General features: G+C 38.5%; 1 protein-coding gene across 1 annotated transcript; it reads right to left on the bottom strand.

The window, feature by feature from the left end:
• Nucleotides 1–5,300: 5,300 nt before the first annotated feature.
• LOC139939117 (TLC domain-containing protein 2-like) lies at nucleotides 5,301–13,360 on the bottom strand. Its single transcript, XM_071934856.1, has 4 exons — nucleotides 11,373–13,360; nucleotides 8,770–8,852; nucleotides 7,561–7,643; nucleotides 5,301–6,767 (listed from the first exon to the last, which is right to left on the bottom strand). Exons 1-4 carry the CDS (start codon nucleotides 11,558–11,560, stop codon nucleotides 6,387–6,389), a joined length of 735 nt encoding a protein of 244 aa, XP_071790957.1. The 5' UTR covers nucleotides 11,561–13,360; the 3' UTR covers nucleotides 5,301–6,386.
• Between the last annotated feature and the right edge of the window lie 3,763 nt (nucleotides 13,361–17,123).

Below are 17,123 nucleotides of genomic sequence, written 5' to 3' on the forward strand. Positions count from 1 at the left end.
AGTGACATGTCAACTTTGGTGACCTCTGTATTGCGTTGCCGCAAATCAGCCGTTATTTGACTTGGAAGTGTCTTAAGTAGCAGGTAGCTCACATGCGGGCGCTAGCAAACACGTATAAGCACTGCAGTTTTAGGCCCTATTTAAATAAACAAAAAAGCAAATATCAGGAGTCATTATATTACCGCCAATGTGATGTGAAACTGAGAGTAATTGTGTTGATTTTTATCGCTGAGGCTGCAGCTGCTTCGACTTCTAGTTGTTGGTGCTAAGGTTCATCCTTGTACATAATAGTCTACACTTGAAGTTTTGTTTGCCCTTTCACATCAACCTTTTATACTAGTATATAGGAGACACCGTATTTGGTCCTCGTTTCTATTAATTTAATATCCGTCCAATTTGGCTATTTGAAACTCTGCCAATCCGAATATGTAATTAGTCATCCCCACCCGATGAGAAAACCAGGGATGGAAATGCATTGTGAGCGTTAACTTGTTGATTCTGTATTTGCATAGGTGAGATTTTCAAGTAGGCCCTACATGATTGTTTTTGTTCCATTGTTACAAAGTTTACAGTCTGTGTTAAAAAAACAGCCTGATGATCCACAATAACTTGAGTGTATTCGTAAAGCATGATACACTAGCATGAGCAGACGGTTGAGCCCGCCATTTCCAATTTGCATTTTAATGGGTTATTAAATATAAAAAATAGGTGAAGTAAACGGATTAATGGGGATATATTGCGTATAAAAGTTAGAATCGTCCCCTGCAACTCTCGACATTTTTCTTTTCTCGTTTGACCGTAACATTTCTGGTTCCGCACCTGAAGGAGGGCATGCGCTAACAGTAAGCAATAATAAGGGTGGATACAGCACATGTCAGTTATTGACTTTGTTAAATCACTAAGCACTATAGTGTTCGCCATATCTCCAAAAGGGTCATCCTCCATCCCCCACCCCACCCCCTCAAAAAAATTACACATTGTATCCCCTGCCTGACTACACTTATAAGCAATGCATGCCCTACCCGACAAAATTGGCTTCCCAAAAGATGGCCTTATCATTATTATTGATGCCGCGTCCCCCTTCGGATGGGACATAAAGCCGTAGATCCCGTGTGCTGTGTAATGTACGTAAAAAACACAGTCCACTAGGGGTTAGCCCCGGTGCTCCTGGTTTAAGTGGCTGAATATTATGATCACCTTGATAAACTCTTATGGCCTACATGGTGCATGTAGCTCCGCGTCATTGCAGAATATGAATGCTGAAGTGAAATGAGCGTCGCTGGGTAACGGATTTGAGCGCTATATGAGAAGCAACTATTACTGGACACATTATTGGGAATTGTCAAAGACCAGTCTTCTCACTTGGTGTATCTCGACATACGCATAAAATAACAAACCTGTGAAAATTGAGCTTTTGGTCGTTGAAGTTGCAAGATATTAGATAACAATGGAAGAAAAAAATAAATTTGATCGTCTCGAAATCAAATTCGTGGAAAATTACTTCTTTCTCAAAAACTACTTCACTTCAGAGGGAGCCGTTTCTCACAATGTTTTATACTTTCAACCTCTCCCCATTACTCGTTATACCAAGTGACGTCTTATGCTAATAAATATTTTGAATAATTACCAATAGTGTCCAGTCTTCAAGTCGTTGACAATCGTCGAAAGAAAAAAAACAATCTAAGACCCTACCCGGAAGAATGGATGGGTGAAATAATTGTATCCTGCCTTGATAGACAAATTTTTAATAGGTCAAAGACCAGTATTGTCAATTTAGTGTACCCAACGTGTAAAAAAATAACAAATAATTTTGTGAAAAAAATTTGGGTTATTTTTTATGAAAGTATATAAAAACATTATTGTTGCACAAGTTTCTGCGTGTGCTTTCAGATGAATAAAAGGGGCTTCGGGCCTGAAGTCTTGTATCAGATTGAAATACTTGAGTAAGAATTCGAAATGACCTTCTTCTCAAGAACTGTACGTTACTCCAGAAGAAGCCGTTTCTCACGATTGGTCCTTCCTCTATGGTTTGATAATATCCACCCCCCCCCCCCCCCCAATTGCTCGTTACCAAGTCCGTTTTATGCTAATAATTATTTTGAGTAATAACCAATAGTGTCCACTGCCTCTTAAAGCCATTGGACTCTTTCGGTTCAGAAAAAGAAGAAAAAAAGTTCACAGATTTACAAATAACTTACAGGGTTTACAGAAGGCAATGGTGAAAGACTTCTCTTGAAATATTATTCCATGAAATGCTTTACTTTTTGAGAAAACAGCAAAACAATATAAATTCTCGTTAACGAGAATTACGGATTTATTTTAAAACACATGTCATGACACGGCGAAACGCGCGGAAACAAGGGTGGGTTTTTCCGTTGTTTTCTCCCGACTCCGATGACCGATTGAGCCTAAATTTTCACAGGTTTGTTATTTGATATAGAAGTTGTGGTACACAAAGTGTGGGCCTTGGACAACACAGTTTACCGAAAGGGTCCAATGGCTTTAAATGCCTTTATACAGTAATCAGGAAAAACAACCTCCTCAAGAATTAAAGAAGCACAACAAAAATAAGCATTTTTATTAAACGAACAAAACAAGTTCAAACTTGTCAGCCATGCGATATATAGTAATTTAAAAAAAGGATACAAAATACCTCCAAACCCAAAATAAATAGATGTATAAATAGAGCAATAAAAAATTAACTGCTATGAATTTATTTTTTAATAAACAATCAATTTCAGAATAATATACCCAAACATAGTATAAACATGATTATTACATTTTCTAAGCAATGTCAAAATGCATTTTGGCGTGTAGTTTTTTTAAACAACAAAACGTTGTGAATTAATTATACAATCAATTTCAGAATAATTATGCCCAAACATGGTTGTTATTATTATAATTAACATGATTATTATTAAATTTTCTCAGCAATATCAAAATGCATTTTTTGCGAGTGCTGTTTCAAACAACAAATTTTCATCGGCATTTAATGACAGAACTCGTCAAAAAACGCCCTCAAATCTGTATTAAAAAGACGGCACACTGGTCAAAAAAAATAGAAGTTAGTTAAAAATCACCGAGTGTCCTACACTACTGCTAGATTGAAAAATAGCTGTTTTAAACATTGCATGGAACAAATTGCTTTAACACAGAAGGTAAACCTTCAAGGATCAGAAGACAAAATTAATATCTAAAATACACAAGAATTGTTTTCCTGCATCCGACTGCAATGTAGACAAATAACTGACCCATGCTTTGGGTCAGTCTCTAACACTCGTTTCGGGTCCGAAGGGTCTATGTACTTTTTCCTAACAAAAAAACCCACCGCCACAGATTTACATTAAACTTACAGTTTGAAGATTATGATAGTAGAAAGCTTCCCTTGAAATTTTACTTACTGAGGTGCAGTAGTTTTTGAGAAATGAGTAAAAGTAATAATCTTCGTCTCAGTTTTAGCATGTAAAAACGTATTAACCAGTTATGCTGTGGTTTTGGTATAGTATCATAACTGGTTAAGGGGATTTTACATGCTAAAATAATTTTGGCCTCATGGGACCAAAATTATTTGTGACTAAAAAACTACACAACCATAGTTAGTAATATTTGAAGGGAAGCTTTCCACTATCATTATCTTCAAACCCTGTAAGTTTAATGTAAATCTGTGGACATTTTGAAAAAGTACCCATTTAAATGACCGGAATATGTGTTTAACACGCAGTGCCGAAGCTTCGCACACGGTATTATCACCTTGAATCATAACCGTCTTCCGGGTATGTGTAGGTTGCAGTGTTGTAGACTGCTAAGTCAACTGGAAAAATGTGAGTAAGCATAACGTATATTTCACCATATTTCACATTCACCGTGGATTTGCGTTGTTTACGTCACTCGTGTGCTAACCGCGGGTTAGCAATTAGCGTTTACACTTACGTAAACAGCTTTATGAAAATATAGCAATTCTGCTAAGGAATATCCCTTAAGCTAAAAAACGGGGAAAAAAGGCTGCTTTACATGTTTTATGAAAAGTTGAGCCCTGCATGTGTGATTGACGCGGTATGCCGGATTAGCCGGATTCGGTTCACTGGTGATCTAAGGTTTAATTACCATAGACGATTATAATTTATTGTTTTCCAATACTGCTCAGGGTACCAGTATCTTGTATTCCGGTTCAAAGCAGTTTCTAACTAATTAATAATAAATATGCAGTAGTCCGAAAATCTATATACCGCGGTAGTAGAATATATAAAGCAATACAGTTCTTTATATATAGGATTTGAGGCATTTCATAGTGAGGTATCAATTGGTTTGCGGTAACAAAGAACTGTCCTGCTTATTAACTATTACCTGGGCGGAGGGTATAGAAATAGGTTGTGACTACTACTTTAGCTTTTATGATCGTAATTAACTGCTACCGCGGAGACAGTTCTTGAATTGGTCTCAACGTTTCAACTCAACTAGCTTACTCTAGTCATCGTCAGCAGAAGACAGTTCTCTTAAAATAAAAACATAAAAAAATAAAAATCTACCAGGCAAGCAGATTCACACCTGGACCAAATTAATTTGATAAAGCTGTTAAAGGCAGTGGACACTATTGGTAATTACTCAAAATAATTATTAGCGTAAAACCTTTCTTGGTGACGAGTAATGGGGAGAGGTTGATGGTATAACACATTGTGAAAAATGGCTCCCTCTGAAGTACCAAAGTTTTCGAGAAAGAAGTAATTTTCCACGAATTTGATTTCGAGACCTCAAGTTTAGAACTTGAGGTCTCGAAATCAACTATCTAAACGCACACAACTTCGTGTGACAAGGGTATTTTTTCTTTCATTATTATCTCGCAAGTTCCATGACCGATTGAGCTCAAATTTTCACAGGTTTGTTATTTTATGCATATGTTGAGATACAACAACTGTGAAGGCTAGTCTTTGACAATTACCAATAGTGTCCACTGCCTTTAAAGGAACACGTTGCCTTGGATCGGACGAGTTGGTCAAAACAAAAGCGTTTGTAACCGTTTTTTATAAAATGCATATGGTTGGAATGATGTTTTAAAAGTAGAATACAATGATCCACACAAGTTTGCCTCGAAATTGCGTGGTTTTCCTTCTACTGTGCGAACTAACATGGTCGGCCATTTATGGGAGTCAAAATTTTGACCCCCATAAATGGCCGACGTGTTAGTCGACGAGGTAAAAGGAAAACCACGCAATTTCGAGGCATGTTTGTGTGGATCATTGTATTCTACTTTTACAACATCTTTCTACCAATATGCATTTTATAAAAAACGGTTACAAACGCTTTTCAAAGACCAACTCGACCGATCCAAGGCAACGTGTTCCTTTAAGCAGAAAATGCTTGGCAAATGTCTTTGCTGAGCAAAAAAAAATTGGGGTACCATTCACAAAACGTAATCCATCCTTGGCGTGTGACCTGTTTCTGTTAAGCAATACTTTTTTTATGCTTAACGAGTTGGTGTGCTTTAAAACATGCTCCATGAAATTGGGCACTAGTGTTATCGCAAACCAAATGCAATGCCTCCATGCAATGCCTCAAATCACATTAGTCAGGGTTCAATTTCATGTTCATAGAGCTACTTTATTAAGCAAACAATAATTGTCCTTAACAATTGTCTGCTTAGCAGACATGAGCAGGATACCAGTCACAAGTTGTAAATTTGACGTGGTAGTTTGGCTGGTAACCTTATTCTGGTAAGATTATTTTGTTGGGCAGCTCGACTACTTTTTGCGCTTAAGCAGCTCTTTGAAATTGGGTAACGTGGTTCTATCATTGCCGATGCGTAGACAGAAAATAATTGTCAAAAACATGGCAGCTGATAAAGCGAATAATAAGGCCCGGGCATTAAAAGTCATGTTTACTGAGTCCAAACAGCTTGACTTTGTAGTAAACATCCGGGGTTTTGGTTCCTACAGCGCGTACTGTTCATCAGATCCAACGAAAAAGACAGTTTGAAGAAGAACTCCCGCTTAAAATATTTGTCTTTTTTGGGATCAGCCATCGGCGTCATAACCCTGTTTAAACGAGTCAATTGAAACTTCAATCTCTGTTTTCCTTTGTCAAATTTCTCCGTCTCCTCTTTCCTTTAATCATTTCTCTGAATATATAGGGCCAAACATAGGGTGCAACATTTGTAGTTCCAACAATTTTATGTGTACAAAAATCCTTAGACCGCGACCACGGCGCGTTGTGTACCTTCGGGTCACAGTTAAGGGGAAGCGTGCGGACTTATAACTCCATCTTCAATTTCAGATGTAACCTCTCAGTATAAAAACAATACATGTATTCGGGAAGGAAAAGTCATTTCAGACAAATTTCCACAATAACCTCAAGAAGAAAAAAAACCTGCCAGTCCCGCTGTTGGCCACTCATCAGCCGTCCAGAATGTGTTGTTCTTTACCGCCTTTTACCAATACGTCACTACAAACTAACCGCCACAGCAACACCACATTAATGAAGAAGATCGCCGATGTGAAACACGGTAGGACGTAGTAGAGAATGACGAAGGATTTGTTTATCATCGTATAGGAACCATAACAACAGAACAGTAATGGTGCTAGCCGGAATGTCACAAACGTGACGAGGTTTACGGATTTATGGACGCTATACAGAGTGGAGCTCTTTGAGATACCATACATGATGAGGAGCTGACGTGAGTGAAGGAAGATAGCGTGTACTTCAGTCAAGAGGCCGATGTATATAACACCCATCGCTAGCTTCTCATAACTCAGTATACACATGGAAGAACCAATCTGTAGTGTAAGAAAACAATGAGGATATCATTGAATGGCAGATTTCCACAATTGGCACATGCGGACCTGACACGCGTGGTTAACTCATATTGTACTCCTATATTGTTTCTTATATCTACTGTGCCTAATGTTTTCTAGGTTAAAATGACTGGACACCTTTGGTAAAAAAATTGTCATAGACCAGTATTCTCATTTGGTGTATCCCAACATAATATACGTTGTACATATTAAAAGAAATCTCATCCCCTTCAGGTGATCCCCTGGCTGCCGCTTCCCAGGTTGTATCGTAATTTGGGTGTGATCCCTGGCTACACGGCAGTTTACGGTTGTATGGCTTCTGACTGGCACCCCCGAACAAAGATATTGACAAAATAGGGACACCGCCAATACAGGGCTAGATAGCTCAGTTGGTAGAGCGCCGGCACGTTAATCCGGAGGTCGTTGGTTTGAATCCCACTCTAGTCAATATTCTTTGTTCAACCCCAAAAATCATAATAAGAAATCTGTGAAAATTTCGATGTTGAGATACACCATGTGAGAATACTGGTCTTTAACATCAAAAGTGTCCAGCCGTCGATTTCACAAAACTCTTCCTAACTTAGGAATGATCTTATGACTTTGTGTGAGTTAAGTTCTGTATCCATATATACGTTAGGACGCATTAAACCCATCATAAGTTAGAACGATTATACTCGTCCTAACTTGAGATAGGATTACTCCTGAGTTTCGTGAAATCGGCTGCAGTGCCTTTATTTAACTGTGTTGCCTTCACTCTCTAGCCTTCTATACTTACAATAAAATGGTGTGTGATCAGTCCATACACCTTATTGATATTAGTATGCACCAGTATGTCATATGTATCGTACACCATGTAGCCTGGGGGAATGAAAAACAAAATGGATGAACATTAAGTTCATGTCAATACAAACATCACACTATTATTTACAACAACAAATACAGATAATCATGGTGTCTTCGGCAACCATACTAGGGACTTTTCGTTTTCGACGACGGATGGTTCTGAGACGGTAAAGATGACATTTGGCGTCATCTGCGCATGCGTCGGCTTTGAGGACGGTCGTCCCTCAATGTCTACGACAGTACTTGGGATGAATCTTCGTTGTGCTGAAAACGACAACGTTTAGCTGAACAACCGTCGCAGAACCATCCGTCGTCGAAAACGAAAAGTCCCTATAATAGAAAATAAACCAACCATTGGTAGTAAAGTACAAGATGAGTGCATTTTCATTTATACTTTGCATACTTTAAATAATAACAATTATCATAATATTACTAATCTTGTTGTATACATGGCCAGGCTGGGTAAGCATGAATTTTATTTTAAAAGGAACACGTTGCCTTGGATCGGTCGAGTTGGTCTTTTAAAAGCGTTTGAAACCGTTTGTTATGAAATGCATAATGGTTAGATAGATAATTTGAAAGAAGAATATAATGCACACACACACTTGCCTCGAAATTGCACGGTTTTCCTTTAAAGTCGCGAACCAACACGGTCGGCCATTTTGTGGAGTCAACATGTGAATTGTTATCGTGCAATATTTGTATCTGCCCTTTGTATAATATACCTTTTTAACTTGTGTTGATATTTGTGGTGCTTTTAAATTCGGCGAGTAATGAAATTGCTTCTTTTTGAAAAATAATCAAGTTTAGTATATGTCTTATGTCGTATGTCTTAAAAGTGTTGTGGGCACAAAGTTCGCACTCCGTACTCGGTCGAGGGAACTTTTCACTGTGCTGATGCCTTTATGATTTTTTTAGTCTTAATGTGAGGGAAAGACATTTTAACAACCAGCGTACCAGTGTTTTGATGTGCTAACATTTACACTTAACTGCAAGCTTTGTTAGCCAAAAAATAAATCTGTAATGTTCTTTTTTTTTTCTTTTTTTCTTTTTTTTTTTAAATTGTATACCGTGGGGCCAATTTGTTGCCTAGCAGTTTGCAACAGCTAATTATATTACAGTGCATGAAAGCTTAACTCACCAGCAAGAATAGCAAAGCCAGCGTCAGCAAACGTCGAGTAATAACCAATCGGATCGGTCCATACTCTGGGATGGTTGATCAAACTGCAAAGAGAGAAGTGTTCAACCGACAAAGAATAATTATTATGATGCAAATATTGAGTAAGGTTGAGACTGAATAATACTTAATTGTTTGCTGGACCGTGTAGTGTATACACATCAAGCCAATCCGATTTTCTGTTGCAGCGTGGCTTTTTTTTAGAGGCAGTGGACACTATTGGTAAATGTCAAAGACCAGTCTTCTCACTTGGTGTATCTCAACAAAATGCACAAAATAAACAATTTGTGAAAATTTGGACTAGATTGGTCATCGAAGTTGCAACAGAATAATGAATGACAAAAACACCTCTGGTGCACGTGCTTTCAGATGCATAATCAAAGCCTTCAGGCCTGAAGTCTTTTAATATTTGAGCGAGAAATTAACTCTTTCTCGAAAACTACATTACTTCAGAGGGCGTCGTTTCTCACAACATTTTGTATACTATCAACAGCTCTCCGCTGCTCGATCGTTACCAAGTACATGTTGTTAAGCTTCAAATTATTCTGCGTACATACCAATAGTGTCCAGTGCCTTAACAACAAACATCTCCGTGTGGGAACTTTCTCTTTTATATTGACATGGCAGACAAAAGACCTAGAAATAAAGCCAGCCAAGCATGACGAATCTGGGACTCCCGTTTTGTATGCATGATCCGTTTTTATGCAATGGGGGAAGGTCGTTTTATGCTATGGTCTTACTTGGTGGGCCTATTTCATGGAGCTGCTTAAAGGGAAGGTACCTGTTTGGTAATTACCCTAAACATATATTAACTTAAACACTGACTTGGTAACGAGCATTGGAGAGTTGTTGATAGTATAAAACATTGTAAGAAACGGGTCTCTCTGCAGTTGCATAGATTTCGAGAAAGAGGTTATTTCTCACTAAAATAATAAAAGATTTTCTACCTAGAAGTCTTTTATTCCGATCTCAGAGCACACAAATTCGTCCAACAAATTTTTTTTTTCGCATCATTATTTCGCAATTCCGACGACCAAAAGAGCTCAAATTCTCACAGTTTTTTTTATTTTATGCATATGTTGAGATACACCAAGAGATACACCAAGAGAGAAGACTGGGCTTTGACAATAATTATTACCAAACGTGTGCAAAAAATGCTTACGCACGAAAAAAGCTTGCTTGTTTGACACATTGTTACCCTGGCAAAAATGTCATACCATATACATGGCATATGACTGGTATTTTAGCTGCTGTTTACGTAACATAAACAATTGAGTGGTGTCTTCGCCGGTAATCTGATTTTACTAAGCAAGGATTGTTTTGCTTAAGCAAAATTTTGTGCTCAAAGCAGCTCAATGAAATTGAAATTGGGCCCTATGAGACTGTGAGGTTTGTCTTTAGCTACGGGCTCCGTTTGATGTTATTGGAAACACGTGCAAAAATGTACACTGCTGTTCCGAAATTTACAAAGGACCCAAAGTCATCGGGAGCCCAAGCCCACAACGCATTTTGTTGTTTTGTCTCTCTAAATGCAAACGAGTGAAAAGCACTCTTTGAAGGGCCATATGAGGGACAACTCTATAACTCTTTTGGATTGAAGTTTGCATCTTTTTGAGTGTTTTTTCACTCTGTCATGGAGTGAAACCCCTCTAAAAGAGTAAAATAACCACCACTCTTTTTAAAGAGCCATATGTGGGACAACTCGAAATATAAACAGTGCTGTTTTTCACTCTTTTATACATTTATAGAGAGAATTGCCATCCTCAAAAATTGTATTGATTTTTGTGTTAAGGATTTCATTTTTTTAAAACGATTTAGAGAAAATAAGTTCCCCATTGAAAAGCACGATGACAGTGGCATTTTGATGCAGACCTACATAAACAAAATATCGCCCGACCGGTGCCCAATAAATAAATTACAAAAAATAACAAACTAAATGCAATAAATAATAAATTAACAAACGAATAAAAAAAACGAGGAAAAAAAACATTGTAATGGTAATAATAATAATAATGTTTTGAATAAATACTTGTAAAAATTAGGTACTAAATAGTTATGCATTGATGTAGGGGGCCTACTTATTATTCTATGACTTCTGGTGAAACAATTATGTCGGTTTCGAATGAACACATAGGTCTATCAGTATACGAAAAATGCTAGTCACAACACGAATATATTACGTTGATGGCAATGTAGATACTCCCTGGATATGATAGTCAAACAACATACATTTCCATTTTCGCAGCACACCCTCTTTCTTGGCCCAAGTTGTTTAATAACTATGGGTGTGAAATTGTATTGTGCAATGTGCACTGTGTGTTACGTGTTATTTGCCGTTTCTGTATTGGTATTTACTTATTGGACATTACTGCAAGTGCAACTCATAATTCTCACTGGTTACACCATGAAGGAAGGAAATTCCTTCGTACATGGTTACTAACCCACAGCTCTTAGTTACATCATGGAAAATTGCTCCATGGTTACATCCACGTACCCGGCCACACCTCAAAACGTGTTGCACGGGACGCCCCCAAGCAGTTAACTCGGGTCAAACTCGACCTACTTACCAGTACACGACGATTGGAGACATGAACAGTGAGTTGAAGAACGACGTCGCAGCATTTCTCCACCGGTGCCGATCTTTTCCCGAGTACTTCCCCGGGGGTGGGGAGATTGGCAACACATCCAACGCCGAGTTGAAACACTGAAAACCGGCGGCAGAGCCGATAGCGATCGGGACGAACCACGGAAACATCGTAGATACAAATCACAAACTTTCTCTATAGAAGCACCAAAGCAAACCAGCCACACATAACACACGTAGCACCAGTTACGTTAAATTGTTGTGTTCGATATGTACATTCAATTTAGGCGGCAGGCATTTACCATCTATGGGAGTCTATGTGTGAGTCGTTCCGGATGACATGTGCATGGAGGTCACAGTGTCAATTTCATCACAAATTATTGTACTGGAATAGCACACTCGTGAAGGCCAAACGACTAGACTTCCATAACAAACTACATGTATACTATAGTAACGTGTCTGTGGTGTGCATTGTGTGTATATTATGTGCCAGTTCTTCATTCATAGTCAGGTCAGAGAGTTGCGCCATCCAGACTCGAGGTCGAGGGGTTGTTTTGTTTTCAACAGTTAAAGTGGAACGTTCAGCACACAGGCGCACCCCATTAAGAGTTTCAACCTTTGCTGGTTTGCTTCAAGATTGGTAACTTAAAGGTACTGGGGTCGATTTCACAAAGAGTTAGGACTAGTCGTAACTTAGGACTAGTCCTAAGAGATATCGAAAATGTACAGCTAGTCCTAAGTTAGGACTAGTAACTCGTCCCAACTCGAGATAAGACTAGTCCTAACTCTTTGTGAAATACACCCCTGGACACTTTTGGTATTAATACTCAAAATTATTTGAGGTATAAACGGGCGCAACCAATCAATTACCTTTACTGAAATACTATAGACGTTTTGCTGGTTTGACCCAATAAAGTTTGGTAAACTTAAAGGCACTGGACACAATTGGTTATGCACTTAGAATATATTTTGTTAGCATAAAAACTTACTTGGTAACGAACAATGGAGAGCTGTTGATATAGTATAAAACTTTGTGGAGAAACGGCTCCCTCTGAAGTAACGTAGTTTTTGAGGAAGAGGTAATTATCACTCAATAATATTAAAGTCACCTGTAAGTGGTATTGTGTCAAAATAAAGCTTTAGTCACTAAATATGTGTTTTGATGATTGGAATATGAATAAACAATTAACTAAGGTTTAAAAAAAATTAGTTTCCATGTTATTTACAAATTTGAAAATAAGCCCGTCCCAAGAGGGCGCTGTTCGTGACGTCAATCTAGGCGTGATGAATCGCATGCAGTGCCAACACAAGATAGTGACGCTTGGCACAAGTTAAAAACATGCCCTCAAAGTTAAACAATACCTGATTTTTTTCACGTTAGGCAGATGCTCCTTTAGGTTCGTTACGTCTTTCAGGTACCGTCTTCGACTTCCCCACTAGCTGGACAAATTGTTGGGATGGCGTCATGTTTTAGAAAAGAAATTTTCTCTTCATGTCAAAATGTGTAGTGTATCCAGATTCTCGAAGCACGACGGCTCCAAGTGTTTGCTGCACAGAGCTGAAAAAGACGTCGGACTGGACCCCATGTTTTGCTGCATCAAAACCTGGTCGACATTGCAAGAAAACAACTTTTTCGAAACGTACATAACTCACGACTAGGTCTTGAATGTACGTGCACGTACGTGTGTTCGATGTTCGATCGAGGCAAAGTCTGCCTCGATTGACGTCACAAAAGGGGTGGGCGGAGTCACACAACTTGTTTTTATTTTATTTTTTTTTTCACATAATTATAAATCGTTAAAAGAAAATAGATTATTTTATTGTTCAAAATGTTTGAAGAAAAAAATATATATTTCCAGGTGAATTTATAATACTTCGGGTCTGAAGTCGTTTTTTTCTGAAAGCATACAAATAAAATTTAAAAAATTACAACAAGGGGGTTTTCTCTGTCGTCTCTTGCAACTTTGACCATTGAGCCAACATTTTTACAGATGTGTTGTCTTGAATCGGACGAGTTAGTCTTTCAATAGCGTCTGTAACCGTTTGTTATAAAATACACATGGTTGGAAAGATGTTTTAAAAGTAGAATACAATGATCCACACAAATTTGCCTCGAAATTGCATGGTTTTCATTTTACTTTGCGTGTCAAAAATAAAACTCCAATAAATGGCCGACGAGGTAAAAGGAAAACCTTGCAATTTCGAGGCGTGTCTGTGTGGATCATTGTATTCTACTTTTAAAACTTCTTTCCAACCATGTGCATTTTATGACAAACGGTTACAAACGCTTTTTAAAGATCAACTCGACCGATCCAAGGCAAAGTGTTCCTTTAATGCCTTTTCAAAGCATTTTACAGGCACTTCCGGTTTTAAAAGGTCAAGAGAAGGTCACCAACATACCCATTTTTGCGAAGTGCGTGAGGCCCTTTCATATGATGTATAGATTGTTCAAAATAGCTGATGTGGTCGAGGAAATGTGAACTGATGAACAATGACGACTGGAGAAGAGACTAACTAACCGGAAGGGAAATGTTTGTTGAAAACGCTTTGAAGACAGGCAACGTACTTAAAGTCCTTTCATATGATGTATAGATTGTCAAAATAGCTTTTGTGGTTGGAGCCTTATGCATAATAACGACTGAAGAAAAGACTAACTAACCGGAAAAGAAATGTTGGTTGAAAACGCCTTGAAAATATACTAAAACCGAAGCTATTTATAAGAGAAGAAAAAATTAATTATACAAAATTTGGTCGCCAATTGGTTTCCCATACAAGTACTGACCAAGCCCTATTTTGCTTAACTTCAGTGATCGGACGGGAACCGGTGTTATCAACGCAGTACGGTCGTAAATAGACAATAAATCCGATTTGAACCAGAAGACAAGGTCAAAATGTTAAACGCCCTGAACGAAGACTATTCCACACGAAGCTTTTTCGCGCTCTATGGATGATCACTGGAGCGTGACTCTCCCGCTCAGCTAATACACTAGCCTTGCTCAAGGCAGTCGAATTATTCACTCCGAAAAAAGACCGCCGCTGTATAAAAACCCACCCGTATTCACTGTGCGTAAAACCCACCCGTATTCACTGTGCGTAACATCGCACGACACGATGCCCCCGTACACTATCCGCATGCGGAGGCCGTCAGGCCGACAGCCTTGTAGGATCTGTGTTGAAAAAACGTCCACACCGGCTGTTGGAACCTTAACAATGCTCCAAACATGAATAATTCACAAATACAAACTAAAGTGACAATTTTAGCATGTGAACTTTTAGTGCACCCCAGTTAAAATCTAGGGACGAAGGGTTGAATCGTGTGGATTGATTGTTGAGACCCTACGTGATTGTTTGGGGTTTCCCTCTATAATGGTTGCCTACCACATCTAAAACTGTAATTTCTTAACCACTTCACGAGTATCTTCAGGTATATGGCTCTTTCGAAAAAGATTCATAAAGAAAAACTTTACATGTAGTGGTTGTATATTTACAAACACTTGTTCTGTGTACACATCTAATTTTTTAACTCAAAACTTAACCCCTTTAATCCTAACACAATGTGTTTTATAAAATTGGTGGGATTCGAACCTACAAGGTTTGCACTGCTGGAGCAGATCTCTTACCGCTGCTAGAGCATGGTCCGATTTCATAGAGCTTAACGGTCGATTGTGTGCTTACTGGGCACACCTAGCAAATTCATTTCATAGCCTTGCTTAAGACAAGTCAAAAGGTCAAGAGAAGGTCACCAACATCTCCATTTTTATGAAGTACGTAAAGCTCTTTCGTATGATGTAAAGATTGACAAAATAGCTTATGTGGTTGAGGAAATATGAACTTATGAAATACTGACGACTGTAGAAGAGACTACTAATCGAATGGGGAAATGTATTTTTCAAACGCCTTGAACGCAGACTATACAAGGGCGCTCTAGAGATGCGGAGCGTGACACTATACACGTGTTCTACGTGTTTAAATCTTTGTGCACGAACAATTGGGGGATTGGCGTAATGCTTTAAATTTGATTTGTTTTATTTTCAACTTCTGATTTGAACCGGAAGACAAGGTCAAAGTGGGGTCATGTCTGTGAAGCATTTACGCAGTTTTTAATGATCTGTCTGATGATGTATTTATTGTAAAAATCCCTTCTGTAGATCAAAAGATATGATTTTTTGAAATAATAAACTTTGAGTTGGTGTATCTCGACAACCGATGACGTCATCGTGACGTAACAAATTGTGTATCATCTACTGATCATTGTCTACCTGCATGCGAAGTTTCAGCACGCTTCGCAACCGAACACCTAAAAAAAACCGAACAATAACAAAGAGTTGTTCGGGCTGTTGCCCGAACACCTAATAATAATAAGACTTGTAATGCGCACATATCCACCCTGCTGGGTGTTCAAGGGGTACGGCAGAACCGAACCAAATTAGGGCATAACCAATTACGACTGAGGCTCAGACACGTTTGTTGGCGTTGCCGAAACTCGGATTCAAATCCAAAAAGGGGGACACAAAATTGTCATAATGTAAGACAGGGAATTAACATGCAGTTAACCCTCGTTATTGTTCATGAAGTTGGTCGATTTCTTTCCTCCATGGTCAATCCAATCAGCTGTTCACATTATCTGGACGACCATTAATGGACCGTTCCGGCTTTCCACTAAGCTCCGCCCACCGCGCACATGAGCAAGACACGTGTACAAGCACTCCCAATGACATTCTGCACGATTCTGCCGCGCGTGCCAAATATACGCGCACGCATGACCGAGTTTGTCTGACCACATTCATTGCTGTGATTGGTCAAATGGGTGAACGCGCACAGTTTGATTGACAGGCCGGATCGGTCCATTGTTAAAGGGTTTGGGTACCTTTTCAAAATGCCATAGATTTACATTAAACTTACAGGGTTTGAAGATAATGATAGTAGAAAGCTTCCCTTCAAATATTACTTACTGAGGTGCTGTAGCTTTTGAAAAATGAGTAAAACAATGTCATGAAAATACGTTTGTAAATGATTGAAATAATTTTCGTCTCATACGACGAAAATTATTTTCATGACATTGTTTTACTCATTTCCCAAAAACTACAGCACCTAAGCACTTACAGGAACACGTTGCCTTGGATCGGACGAGTTGGTCTATTAAAAGCGTTTGAAATCTGTTATGAAATGCATATGGTTAGAAAGATGTTTTAAAAGTAGACTATAATGATCCACACAAGTATCACTCGAAATTGCGCGGTTTTCCTTTTACGTCGCGAACTATCACGGTCGGCCATTTATGGGAGTCAAAATGTTGACTCCCATAAATGGCCGACCGTGTTAGTCGACAGGGTAAAAAGAAAACCACGCAATTTCAAGGCATATTTGTGTAGATCATTGTATTCTACTTTTACAATATCTTTCTAACCAGATACATGTTACAACAAACGGTTACATAACGCTTTTCAAAGACCAACTCGACCGTTCCAAGGCAACGTGTTCCTTTAATATTTTTAGGGAAGCTTTCTACTATCATTATCTTCAAACTGTGCAAGTTAAGTGTAAATCTGTGGACATTGTGGTTTTTGTCCTACAAAAGTTACATAGACCCGTTAAAGCCATTATACACTCCCTTTCGGAACAGAAAAAAATAAAAGTTCACAGATTTACAAATAACATACAGGGTTTACAGAAGGTAATGGTGAAAGATTTCTCTTGAAATATTATTCCATGAAATGCTTTACTTTTTGAGAAA

The sequence above is a fragment of the Asterias amurensis genome, chromosome 6, assembly GCF_032118995.1.
Source record: "Asterias amurensis chromosome 6, ASM3211899v1".
Classification (NCBI taxonomy): Eukaryota; Metazoa; Echinodermata; class Asteroidea; order Forcipulatida; family Asteriidae; genus Asterias; species Asterias amurensis.

Bases quoted from the DNA above. Each gene is read 5' to 3' on its own strand.
- LOC139939117 (XM_071934856.1), bottom strand. From the start codon at position 11,560: ATGTTTCCGTGGTTCGTCCCGATCGCTATCGGCTCTGCCGCCGGTTTT. The intron at 7,644-8,769 runs GTGAGTTAAGCT...TCATTCCCCCAG, and splicing joins TGGCTTTGCTATTCTTGCTG to GCTACATGGTGTACGATACA. The intron at 6,768-7,560 runs GTAAGTATAGAA...CTTACACTACAG, and splicing joins TGATCACACACCATTTTATT to ATTGGTTCTTCCATGTGTAT.